Source organism: Ruditapes philippinarum, unplaced genomic scaffold (genome assembly GCF_026571515.1).
Source record: "Ruditapes philippinarum isolate M1 unplaced genomic scaffold, ASM2657151v2 ctg4433_1_1_1_1, whole genome shotgun sequence".
NCBI classification, from domain to species: Eukaryota; Metazoa; Mollusca; class Bivalvia; order Venerida; family Veneridae; genus Ruditapes; species Ruditapes philippinarum.
The window spans coordinates 54,879-68,620 of record NW_026864024.1 but is presented as its reverse complement, the minus strand read 5'-3'; the positions used below and the strand labels follow the sequence as shown (position 1 = coordinate 68,620).

At 32.5% G+C, this 13,742-nt stretch overlaps 2 protein-coding genes across 2 annotated transcripts; both read right to left on the bottom strand.

Moving 5' to 3' along the window:
- Positions 1-109: 109 nt before the first annotated feature.
- On the bottom strand, positions 110-2,116 carry LOC132724175 (uncharacterized; the record flags this gene model as incomplete). The annotated part of the gene is given in 2 exon segments (XM_060708992.1): positions 110-371; positions 1,440-2,116. A coding segment is annotated over 1 exon segment (210 nt), but the record flags the coding sequence as incomplete, so codon positions are not given.
- Positions 2,117-5,127: 3,011 nt separating this feature from the next.
- On the bottom strand, positions 5,128-13,670 carry LOC132724174 (zinc finger protein 184-like). Its single transcript, XM_060708991.1, has 5 exons — positions 13,514-13,670; positions 9,693-9,822; positions 8,032-8,835; positions 6,913-7,152; positions 5,128-5,688 (listed from the first exon to the last, which is right to left on the bottom strand). Exons 2-5 carry the CDS (start codon positions 9,796-9,798, stop codon positions 5,135-5,137), a joined length of 1,704 nt encoding a protein of 567 aa, XP_060564974.1. The 5' UTR covers positions 9,799-9,822; positions 13,514-13,670; the 3' UTR covers positions 5,128-5,134.
- Positions 13,671-13,742: the final 72 nt, after the last annotated feature.

Here is a 13,742-nt window from a genome sequence, read left to right as displayed (position 1 = left end):
CTGGCAAAAGTCTCCCCCTATATTCTAGAATCCCTTAAAATTTTCCCTTTTTATAAAGTTAAAACGATAATGCACTATTTACATTTTTGGTTTCCCTAGTGATACTTACTTTGAATCCTATATCGGCCTCGTCTTGAGCAACATCAGCGCTGTCTTTATCGTCTGCTTCTACCTTTGGTATTATATCATGTTTATCCTCTAAGGTACCCATCCTTATTCCTTCAACGCCGCTTTTATCGTCTGCTCCATAAAACGCGTCATTGTCATGTTCCCTTTTCGGCTTCTTACTTTTTAGCGCCATATTTTGGATTAATGACATCGGATAAACTGGGACTTAATTAATTTATCTCTGTAGTAAAATGCTGGTGACGCTACAAAAATATAACATAGGTTTATATAGTTCAGATATACACCAAATTGTATTGAGGGACCATCATTGAATAAAAATCGCATGTATATAATCTTTCACAATAATTTAAGATTTCAGTTTCTCATTTTAATGACTGAGTGAAAAAACTTTTAATCATACCACGTGGTATATCACTTCATTTTTAAGGGACATATACATTATTTTTGCATCAACTGCTAGAAATAATTCCCTTTTTTTCCATAAATGTTAATGGAATAAAGCGCATCATCCGAATCGAGGTCAAATGCGGTACGCAATCCTAAATACATACTGATTGTCATGGCCGCACTTAAGAAATTACAACTCTTCCCCATAGCTCAAAATTAAAGATTGGAAATAGAAAATCCATTTAAAGTCATAAATAGCTTTGAAATTGAAACAAATCCAGTAAAACTTAAAGGAATCGAGCCAGCATTAAAACGAATCATGTGGAATAGTAATAGTTTTCCTACACGAAATGCATTTTGATTTAGTGCAGTCATTTAATCAAAAGTATCATAAATATTCATTTATTTATAATAAAAAGACGCCTCCTTTGCACCACGCCAGAACTATTTACATGTTAAGTATAAGCATTAAGAGGCCATATTTTAATACAATTTACAGCGTTTAGGTATGTTGATATACGTTTAAAAACACAATGTGGTTTCGTAATCAGTATACAACTAAAACGATATATAGGCCTAATTCAGATAGGACATTAAAGATAATAAAAGGGCAAACTTTGTGTTAATTAACAAAATATGTTTTAAAACATAACATTTAATTATTTTATTTAACAGAATCATTCACGAAATCTACAGCACTCGTAAAGTTTAACGTCATCAGCAGTAAGTACTTTGAACAATTATATGGTTAATTAAGAAATAGTCCCATTTACTAGTATTTTAGCTTAAAATTTTATGTTAACTAAATTAACAGAATGTCCGATTTAAAAAAAAAACACAACAAATCTGTGATGTTTAAACATTATATCGCAATTTTAAAATATACTGAGAATATGCCTGCAAAAATGAATTAAATGACTTACCGTTATAGAATCTAACGCTACCGATTTTCTAGTCTGGCATCAAGGTTTGCCGTTTTTCGGTTTTCTCCATTTGTCTTAATATAGTGTAGTAGTAATAATAATAATGATATCCCAATATAAAGAGTGACAATTTTATTTTAAAATCCAAATTTATTTTTAGTACTTATTTGCTGACATAAATTGACCTCTTTTTTATCATAATGATTAGGTCAAAATAACAAATCATTGTATTATCAATAAATTGTTTACATTTCTTCACTGCACTTTCCTGTTGTTAGGTACAACGTTGTGGCGCACACATACTGGGTCAGATAAAAACTGTTACATTACGGCCAAAAGATAAAATATACTGCGTCGCACACAAAGTTTCAACACTTAAATCCCTTTGAACTAACATAAGCAGACAATAATGAAATACTACTTGAGGAGCGATAAAGAACAATTATTTACATTCGTCCCTCAAAGTAGTAGTTTAATTAGATACTCCACCCCTCTAAGAACCCTTTCCCACCATAAAAGCAAATCCCTCTACTCTGAAATCGTTAGCATTATAGCACAGCTCTGGCCTTTTCTCCCTTTGCAAGGCGTTTAACCTTAAAATATAGGCATGCCCGACTTTGAGTTTTTCGTTTTGGATTCTGTTAAAGTTGTTCTGGCGAACATTTCTCAACTGTAGGTGAAACAAACAATACTTTAAAATTTTGTTTTATCTTGCCCGAAATGAAAAACTGTTGATGCTAAAAAAAGATCAACAAAAAAACGGGTTTGATCGGAGTGATGTCAAAAATATTAAGCTGTAATTATAATGATATCTGACATGAATTTATAAATGATATAACAATCACTGTGCAAGGTGAACTGATAAAAAAGTTTATACTGTAATACAGTTATATCGGTGCAAATGACGTTTTTTGTTTTTGTTTTTTTTTGTGTGTTTTTTTTTGTTATTATCATTAAACCGGCCTCAATAGTGTAACATTTTTATCCAGTACTGAACTGTTGACGGTATAAAGATTATTTCAGTGCCGAGTGACAACAATCTTGTAATACTGTTTAATCTTTTCAAGCCAACCACAATCATTATTGTCCAGGAAGGAATTTTTTGATAAGGGAATAGTTCAATACAATAATAAAACAAAAGCGTCGTTTTGGCCTGTTACGCTCACCTGGATAAAATCGGATACTTCTTTAAAGGCCCATTAAGCCCATGAAATGCTATCATTTTTAAAGTCTTTTTTATTTCTTTTATCTTATTATAGTTTCCAAAACAATACTCAATGGCTATATAGATTAACTATCTTTCGCTACTTTTGGTCTTTGGCAAATGGCATAGGTCTAGCGTGTTAGCATTTAGTATGGAACCTCAAAATACTACTTTGTTTACATTTTCCTACTTTAACAACACATGACTGATCTTTCAACACTTCTTTCATCTAAAACGCTCTAAAATCATTATTAAAATATTATATAACACATATTTTACCTTTCTAGAGAAATAAAAAAAATACTGATTTCAGAGGGGTAATGTGCCATTAAAAAGATAAATGAGCCACGCCATGACAAAACCAACATAATGCATTTGCGACCACCATGGATCCAGACCAACCGGCGCATCAGCGCAGTCTGATCAGGATCCATGCTGTTCGCCCACAAACCCTATAACAAGTAGAGAAACTGATAGCGAACAGCCTGAATCCTGATCAGACTGTGCGGATGCGCAGGCTGGTCTGGATGCATGCTGGTTGCAAACACATTACGTTGGTTTTGTCATTACGCGGCTCAAATAATTTTACAAAATAAGTGGTCCAATGGACTAGAGAGCCATATGATTTAAAGCTTTGTCACAAGAAAGTGACGAATAACCCCACCATTTGACAGTAGATTTATTTAAATGTATACTTCAAAAAATATAAGTTATTAGATCTCAGAGTTGCATACAGCACATTATCCCACATTCGAGCCAAGTTAAAAGAAAAAACTTACAGTGGTGTAGGATTTATAAAGTGGATACAAAGTTGATACAAAGTGTATACAAAATTGTCTAATATTTGACTTTCTGCAATTTAACTTTAAGCTATGACAGTGACTTTTAGCTGGCGCAATATGCACATTACCATGTTGATTTGAACAAAAGGAACATTATCCTTCAGAAAAGAATAAATCCTTACTTCTCTTGAAAGGGCATGCATGCACGATTTTTAAAAATTTAGATAATGGTTTTTGAGCAGTTAAATTCTTAAGTAAACTGACTGTAAAATTGTATGTTTATGTCATAAACATGTATATAGCAAAATGTAATCAAAGTAGTACTTTGGCTTCCATACCAAAAACTAAATCACAATATTTATTGTCAAAATGCCATAGAAGCAAATGATGTTTCAGGAAATTGGCCATTATTTTTTCAAAACTATAAAAGGACATAAAAAATTTGAGATATAAAAAATAAAAGATTTCTGTGAAATATTGGACAATTAGAGAACGTCCTTGATTTGTTGTAGGATTTATTAGAGTAGGCGCGTTTGACATTTGTCATTAAACCTTTAACTGTGACCTAACCATGACCCGGAACAAGAGTGGCATAGGTTTTACACATCACCTTTTTTCCGATGTATATTATAAACAAGGTAAAGAAAATCCTTGAAGGAAAATAGGATCTGTAAAATGGACATGACTTTGACTGACAATGGGCTGCCTGATATTTAACCTTCAAGTGTGACCTTGACCTTCAGTCTACACAAGGATGACACGTGTTCTGCACATTGCCTTTGTATTAACATTTGAGCTTGGTTTGAAAAGAATCCTTATTGGGTTTTAGGACTAATATAGTTGGCTTTCTGACATTTAATTTTGAAAAAAATCCTTCAAGTGGTATATGAAACGGACTTGCAATTTTATCATTTATTCTTAAAATTTTGACTTGAGCAAGCACAGGGATTTGTTTCCACACAATAAAATCTTTCCATGAGTATGATCGGTCAACATAAATTATTGTGTCACAAGGACTACATAGTACTATCTATCAGTGACTACTAATACTTATTTTATGATGACAAAGCACAAATATAAACACAAAGGAAGGCAAGAAATATTACTTCAAAATGCAAATCTTTATGAGTGATAATAAATAATCTTTAATTAAGGGAATAGATCCTTAACAATCTTAATGATACAAAGTGGCCCACATATGGGGGCATGTTATTTTATATTTAAGTCAATGCTCCATGCCATATATCTAAGATCTAGGCAATAATATTTATGAGTTTACTAAAACAGTTTATATAAACTTATTGTCAACCCTTGAGAAGGAGGCAATTTTGACCCCCAAGGAAATGAATTATTCAACTTTTGCAGAGAATCAAAAGATGGTGGTGCTTCAAGCCAAATATCTATGCTATGGCATTGAAGTTTGTGAGAAGACTTTTTAAGTCAAAGATCACTAAGTTTTCTAGCCTATGAAGACTAAATGAAAATTTTGCTAGTTGCATACACATCTATATGTAATTAAATATGGAAAAGAAACTATGTAACAAATCTATTATAAATTATAAGGTTATCAGAGGGGAACAACAAATTATAAACAATAGGTCGGTTATTACTACTAATCTATTTATAAGAGCACCTAACATTTATCAATTATCTTTCATTCATACACATTTACTTTTTAAAGATTAACAAATCAAAAATACTGTTTCTAATCAAGTACCGCTCTTGTCTAATTGCCTTAAATCAATAGGTGCCAGATTTTGTTTGTGTATATTACAAGAATGCTTTTTTATATTTCCTGCAACTGACGACGTGTACTCACACATCGGACATTTAAATGGCTTCTCTTTTGTATGCACACGTTCATGCTGTTTTAAAATCGTAACATTGAAGAAACCTTTGCCACATTCTTTGCAAACAAACTTTCTATTCTTATCGAAATGCCTGCGTTTGTGTGAACGTAATGCAAACTTAGTCTTCAAAACTTTTCCACAGATGTCACAAACAGACTCCTCTTGTTCATGAACCTTAATTTTATGCTGGTGTGCTGCTTTTGTAGTCTTAAATAGTTTTCCACAAATTTCACACGGGTGTATATGAAGAGCTTTCAACTCCTCTTCATTTTTACCACATGATAATTCTTTATGACTTTTGAAGTTTTCGTATTTGGTCATATGTTTGCCACAAGTTTCGCACTGGTAACTGTTCAGACGCCAAATACTATCCATATGCTGTTTCTCACGTTTGTGCTTATATAGGTCTCGATCTGCATGTAGAAAACATAGGAAAGTTATTAAAAAATAGAATAAATACAATCTGTGATCACTTTCTTTAGTAATAACAATGTATGTTCTTTATTCTACAAATGTTCTTTGCAGTCATTAAATACTCAACATAATGTAATAACCATGAATGTTCTTAATTCTAGAGATGTTCTATATAGGCATTCACTACTCAACATAATGTAATAACCATGAATGTTCTTAATTCTACAAATGTTCTTTGCAGTCATTTACTACTCAACATACAATGTAATGTAATAACCATGAATGTTCTTAATTCTACAAATGTTCTTTGCAGTCATTTACTACTCAACAGTCAACATACAATGTAATGTTATAACCATGAATGTTCTTAATTCTACAAATGTTCTTTGCAGTCATTCACTACTCAACATAATGTAATAACCATGAATGTTCTTAATTCTAGAGATGTTCTTTACAAACATTCTCTGCTCAACATAATGTAATAACCATTTATGTTCTTAATTCTACAAATGTTCTTTGCAGTCATTCACTACTCAACATATTGTTATAACAATGTATGTTCTTTATTCTACAGATGTTCTTTACAGATATTCACTACTCAACATATTGAAATAACAATGTTATAATATGTGATCTTTACTTTACACATGTTTGCTAATATACAGACTTTCGTTAGTCATTTATGGATGAAGGTCAAAGTTAGTCTGGTCTACTGAAAGGTCTTGTCCCAAGGGTTGTTGTGGCCAAGTATGAAGACAATTCAACAAGAGCATAAAAAGTTATAATCAAGGTACAAGTTTGCGGATGTCAACGCTGACATAACAATACCAGTTAATTGAGTTAATAATGAACAACATAATGATCTTATACAAATACAAATAATGATAGTAAAATAGCTAGGTATTTGCTTCTGTGAGAACAGCCAGTGTTTTAATTGGTCTTTTTCTTGCATATTACATCCAAATCATATACGAGAACTAATATTTTCACACACCATTTTTCTTCTAGTACACGAGTTTATATATTCATTTATAACAGTGTAATAGCGTCCTCCTAGGTATGCAATTCATTCATAATGAACAACTTGCCTTGCACAGGGGACTGTAAATTGGGATTTTCTGTAACCATAGAACAATTCTGATTAATATGCAAGGAAAGTTATACTAGACATGGGGTGTCAGGCTACCACTTAATTTACAGACTATTACAATACCAGTACTTACATCCTTCAAACTCTTCTCCACATATAGGGCACACAGGGTTCGGCATAATTTCTCTATGATTTGCAAACATATGCTGCCTTAATTTTCTTCTGTCTTGAAAAAGGTAATCACATTCAGAACACTGCAGAAATCCCATTTTTAGAAGTTCTTCTGGACTGTAATGGCGTTTAGCAAATCCCCGAGGTTTTGTTTTTGGAAGGGTATGTTTGATTTCATTCCTATGCACCCACAGCTTCTCCACTGACAAAATAACATAGATATTCATTATACAACATGCATTTCATATGAAGTTTTTAAAATGAAATACAAAAATTCTTAACCAAGAATAAAATAAGTAGTTAGTTTAAAAATACTAATTTCAGTTTAACTGTAATTGACTGTTCTTGTAACTTATATTAATCATTTTTTGAGTCCCCTCCCTATTACTAATATGATTATATAAGGAACAAAGAAGTGACCCTAAAAGGGCTCAAACCCTTGATCCCCAGAGAGTGGTAAGACACTTATTATATAAACCAATGTGTTTCTGCCCTTTGTAAGTCATTTACTTATAAGAACAGGATAAGTACAAAACTTGTCACAATGAATTTAAAAGAGCTTAATTGTAGTCCAAAAGTCTAAAATCATAGTTTGTAAATCTTACTGTGATGACGACGAACTGGGTCACTTTAAACAGAAAAATATAAAAAAATTAATGAAGAAATATTCTCTTAATTAAAAAACATGAAAAAGAAAATCAATATTTGGTGCAAACAAAAGTTATTGAATTAAATACTGTTTACTTTATATACATTGTAGTTTAAAGTCATTTTGCACAACAAAAATAATTATTCTGAAAAAATGAAAAAAAACGAAGCAAGGGAATGATCTGTTACTATGCAACTAATTTATTGGTATGGATCTCAAAGGATATAAAACCTTGTAAAAAATATCCAGTCGTATCATATCAAAAAACCTCAGTGATGTCCCTTTAAAAATAAAATTTTGGTTCATAGAATCTTTTTTACTTCTATTTCTGAAATAGGCAATGTCAAAGTAAAGGGCCACAACCCTAATAAAATAAATTACAATAAAATAAATTATAAGTTAACTACAAATAATAATAAAAACAATATTTACGTGATGAAAATTTTTCCTGGCAATCTGGGCAAAAAGAACAGCTTAGCTGATTGGCATACATTTTATTCTTTGTTTTTTCATTTTCTTCTTTGTTAGTTATTAGACTTTCATCCTCATTTTCATTTGTCAATTTATCCTCGCCTTCGGATATTTTACCTTTATTTTTTATTTTTGTCACCAAATCTGCTAAGTAAGCACTTTTTCGAATTCCTTTAATTGCAGAACTATATTTAGCATAACTTTGATTTGTCTTTCTGATTTTCACAGGTTTAAGCATGTTATGCTCTACAAAGTCAGAGATATATCCACTAGCAGGTACCCCTTTTGTTGGCAGAGAGCTTACAGCAGTCATTGGTTGGTTAAGCCCCAGATTAATACCAGATGACAATGGATTTAGTAAAGGTCTAACAGAAGTTCCTGAAGCATTTGATGTCAAATCACTGATACCAGCTGTGGCAGATATAATGGGTAACACAGTATTTGGAGTAGAAACTTTAAGTCCTCCAGCTTGCTCATTATTGGACTTCAAAATTTTTGTCTTTTCAAATATGTCTTCATCTACTGCAGAAATTTCATGTTTTATTTCTTCATTATCATTAGCAGGAAGTATGGGTGTTTCTACAGCATAGACAGAAGGTTCATCAGCAGAATCTGTGTCTGTTCCATAGTCTTCATAAACGACTTCTGACTTAATTTCCACAAAGTCTGGCATGTCAGTGTCGTTATCATTGGTTTCATGAATGTTTGTAAAAATGTTATCAAAACCATTCTGCCTGACATCTACCACTGTCTGATCTGATACGACTGAAACATAGAAAAATTATAATTATCAAGATATGACAGTATGTTTATACTAGTACATGCAATAATAAAGAAAAAGGTCTAATGTTGACATTCCAGACATTAGTAAAACTTTGATGCAGTATTTCAGGCACAAGCAGGCACCTGAGAAGAACCACTAACCTTCCATATTAAAGCTAGCTGGATAGCTTCCTTACAATAAATGATCCAAGTAACTAGTATAATCAAACAGACTGACAAGCTAGCAATACTATGGCTCAACAAGTCTTAAGGCATTAATTTGCTCCCCTTATACACTGAAGGACAGACAAATTGACATTAATAGGCACAATAAGACTGGTAAAAATATCTCCTTTAAACTGGCATCATTGTGATTCACCAAACTGAAGGAAAGACAAACTTGCAACAATTTGATCACCTAAAATGAAGCATTTGTACTAAGTTGTAGATAAACTGGCAATATAATATGCTAAACCAGACTAAAGGAAAGTCAAACTTGTAATAATAGACTCCACCAGACTTAAGGACAAACTGGCAACAATATGTTAAACCAAACTTAAGGACCTGTGGACAATCTGGCAACAGTATACCTGTACTTTGCTGCAATTCCAAAGAATACTTTCATCAACTGTGACTGATAAGCAGTTTAAGAGACCCTGTCTGTCAACTTTTAAGTTTCAGAGAATAAGAGCCAAACCCCTGATTAAATCATTTATATAAACTAACTAATAGCTAAAAGTGTAACTGCTGCCTTTATTTGATTAGCTTACAATTAAGGACTAATTCTTTTTTGAAGACAGACACTCAAGTTTGTTAAATCAATAAACAAAACTGTATAATTACTGTAATAATAAGTATACCATTTAGCCAACATGTCCAGTTCTTGTCTGTAAACAGTTTTCTAATAGAATCTTCCTGTTCACTGTTTACTAACATTGTAATATGGTATTGGCCAACTTCACCCATTGCTGGTATTAAAACTGCTTTACCCTGAAATCATTGAAATGAAATGCATATTCAATAAAAGTTTAACAGACATTTCTATATAATTATGCTCTATACATGTATATCACAGAGACTCGGCACAGTTTTTGGAAAGTGTAAAACGTAATAGTAGAAAAAAATATATACTGTATAATTCTATAATATATAGACAATATATATTTTTTCTTGAATTACTTTTTACACTATTCCAACACTGTGCCGAGTCGCTGTGCTATATATAGTCTAGTACAAAAGACAAAAATTTGAAATCTGAAATCAATCCCTTCAGTAACAAGTATGATTATTATTAACAGCAAAAAGTATTTATTATAACATTTTTAATGTACATGTAAAATAGTTAGCTTATGTAAAATAGTTAGCTCAAAGAGGAAAAAACTCTTGAAATAAAGATGCTAGAGTTATGAACCGTGTCATGCATGTTGTGAGTATAATGACAAAAAGAACAATTTATTATCTTAGTCTAAAGACAAATGGATACCATTTACAAAGAACAGGGGGGAAAAGAGTATAACAGTTTTCAAATAAATTCTATTTTAAATTCTAAGTTTGAAGATAATTCTAGAAATACAGGAATAAGAAACACATGATATAGCCTTTTTTATAGGTGGTGATAACAAACATATTTTTTGAAGTTTGAATTAAATCCCTGAAGAAATAAAGAAGTTATATAAAAACTAGAAGTGTGTCCATAAGACACGGATGCCCCCACACTCCACCAATTTGTCAATCTTATGTCTCTAGGTCAATTTTTTTTTTTTGGCTACATCTGCCCAAGTTGAAAACTGAAAATCTTGTATTAAGTAAAGGACAAATACTACAAATACTAAATAAATCCACAAGAGAACCCCAAGGTGCATTATAAGTACACATGTTGAGCAACATTCTTGGAAACTTTCAGGCTGACAGGTCATAAACTTTTTGAGTTACACGCAACACAAGTTAAATATTGTACATTTTTACTAAGTCAAGGGTAATAACTCTAAAAAAAATTTTAAAATACTAAATATATCTGCATGAAAATACCAATGTGCACAACTACTCATGCTGAGCAACATTCCTGTAAGGTTTCATGGCTCTAGGTCAAATACTTTTTTGAGTTACGTGTGACACAAGTTGAAAATTGCAAATTTTTACTAAGTCAAGGGCAATAACCCTAAAATTACTAAAAATGTCCACACAAAAAGACCCAGGTGCACAACAACACCACTGCTGAGCAACATTCTTGTAAGGTTTCATGACTCTAGGTCAAATACTTTTTGAGTTCTGTGCAACACAAGTTGAAAATTGCAAATTTTTACTAAGTCAAGGGCAATAACTCTAAAAATACTAAATATATATACACATGAAAATACCAAGGTGCACAACTACACATGCTGAGCAACATTCCTGTATGGTTTCATGACTTTAGGTCAAATACTTTTTTGAGTTACGTGTGACACAATTTGAAAATTGCAAATTTTTACTAAGTCAAGGGCAATAACCCTAAAATTTCTAAAAATGTCCACACAAAAAGACCCAGGTGCACAACAACACATGTTGAGCAACATTCTTGTAAGGTTTCATGACTCTAGGTCAAATATGTTTTGAGTTCTGTGCGACATAAGTTGAAAATTGCAAATTTTTACTAAGTCAAGGGCAATAACTCTAAAAATACTAAATATATCTACATGAGAATACCAAGGTGCACAACTACACATGCTGAGCAACGTTCCTGTAAGGTTTCATGACTCTAGGTCAAATACTTTTTTGAGTTACATGTGACACAAGTTGAAAATTGCAAATTTTTACTAAGTCAAGGGGAATAACCCTAAAATTACTAAAAATGTCCACACAAAAAGACCCAGGTGCACAACTACTCATGCTGAGCAACATTCTTGTAAAGTTTTATGACTCTAGGTCAAATACTTTTAGAGTTACATGTGACACAAGTTGAACATTGCAAATTTTTACTAAGTCAAGGGCAATAACTCTAAAAATACTAAAAATATCCACACGAAAATGCCCAGGTGCACAACTACACATGCTGAGCAACATTCTTGTAAGGTTTCATGACTCTAGGTCAAATACATTTTGAGTTATGTGCGACACAAGTTGAAAATTGCAAATTTTTACTAAGTCAAGGGCAATAACTCTAAAAATACTAAATATATCCACATGAAAATACCAAGGTGCACAACTTCACATGCTGATCAACATTCCGGTAAGGTTTCATGACTCTAGGTCAAATACTTTTTGAGTTCTGTGCGACACAAAAGGGAACGGACGAACTGAAGGACGGATGGACATACTCACAAAATGGTACTTATGTGACTTTTCCTTGGATCTTTTTGGCCATTTTAAGTCACACAAGGCTTAAAAAAAGACACACAAGTAAAAACGGAATGAATAGGATCAAAAAGAATTTACTGTTACCCATTGTTCTCCAAGTCACACAAGTACCTCTGGGTTCAGGGCATTTTTTCCTTCTATAACAGGGGCCAATATAACACCCTTCACAATTCAAAATTGCACTTTTTTTCACAAAGTAGCAGATAAAAATTCACAATTTCAAAAGAGATTTCACAAAATATTGGGACTTTGTTTCGAAATACATTGTTTACCTTGCGGTAAAACTTGATTTACACGAATTGCAATAACACAGAAATAGTTTTAATCATTTAAATGGTTTTTGCTCATGTTAACCTGGTTAATGTATAAATGGAAGCAGATTTTACACAGGTCAGAAATTATAATCAACCGTTTCCAGTTTCAAAATGTGGTGAAATGCCAAGTTATATGTCATTTCTTTTTCACAATTTTATAACATATATCGCCCTTTTTTCACAAAATGAACAGGCACAGGTCCCTTCACAATTTTGACAAAAAATGCCCTGGGGTTCATACGGACGGACAGATGGACGGACATGGGTAATCTAAATGCCCCACCTATAGGGGGGCACAATAAGAAAAACTCTTTAAGTTTAAGGGGGCTATAATTCTGGAAATATTGACATTAGAGTTATAAACCATGTCACAGTGTTGCATCTAGGCCGGGCAATTGCACATTTTGCGCATATTTTTTGCGGATTGTGCATTCTAATGAAGTCAATGTGCACCAAGTCACACATCTGACTATCTTTTCAACTTGATTCAGTTAATCTTCATCGTATCTTGAATGCTTCTGCTATGTTTGTTTTCATTTGTTTTAATGACTCAAATACATACTCAATCAGACGACCAGGTCATCTTGCATGTGTAATGATGGTTTGATCTGCGCACTTTACAACTTAATACAAGTATTCGTCAATATTTTATTTTTCTATTACCGTTGTTAAGCGGACGATAGCTGTCAGAAATGCCTTAATGTAAAAATAAATGATAAATGAATTCTTTTTAATGAGTAGGGGACAATACCCCATAATTTTGAAATTCTAGATGCAACACTGATGTCACATTAGATCTAATATGATATGGGACTTGATGAGTTAGCAACTCTATAGGAGAGACTGAGATTGGGCTGGTGATGTATGTCATATGGAGAGATTTTGACTCTATCTGCTTTAATAAAAATGCAAACTATTTTCCATAAGCATAAACATGATAAAGAAATTAAGAACATGAAAGTTTCCAATGTCATGTATGAACACAAATGAACATGTTCAATAACACAGGAACTATATTGTAGCGATTCATTTACCTATTGTGTTTATATTATACATAGGAAAGGGGTATTGTAATGGATAGTATTTTCTTAAAACTGCAGGTGGAAACAGTTTCAGGTCGCTGTTGTTGTTATTGTCGTTGACGTTGACATATATATTCCGTATCGTAAACATTACCGTACCATACCGTACAGACGGCGGTTAATATAACGATTCGCGCCACTCATAATTCGCTCCATAACAACTCGCCCTACATTGGTGACG

What these genes read in the sequence shown, in the direction of transcription:
- LOC132724174 (XM_060708991.1), bottom strand. Translation starts at nt 9,798, where the DNA reads ATGGGTGAAGTTGGCCAATACCATATTACAATGTTAGTAAACAGTGAA. An exon ending in CTGGACATGTTGGCTAAATG is followed by an intron (nt 8,836 to 9,692) that starts GTATACTTATTA and finishes TCTATGTTTCAG; the next exon opens with TCGTATCAGATCAGACAGTG. An exon ending in CCAGGAAAAATTTTCATCAC is followed by an intron (nt 7,153 to 8,031) that starts GTAAATATTGTT and finishes TTATTTTGTCAG; the next exon opens with TGGAGAAGCTGTGGGTGCAT.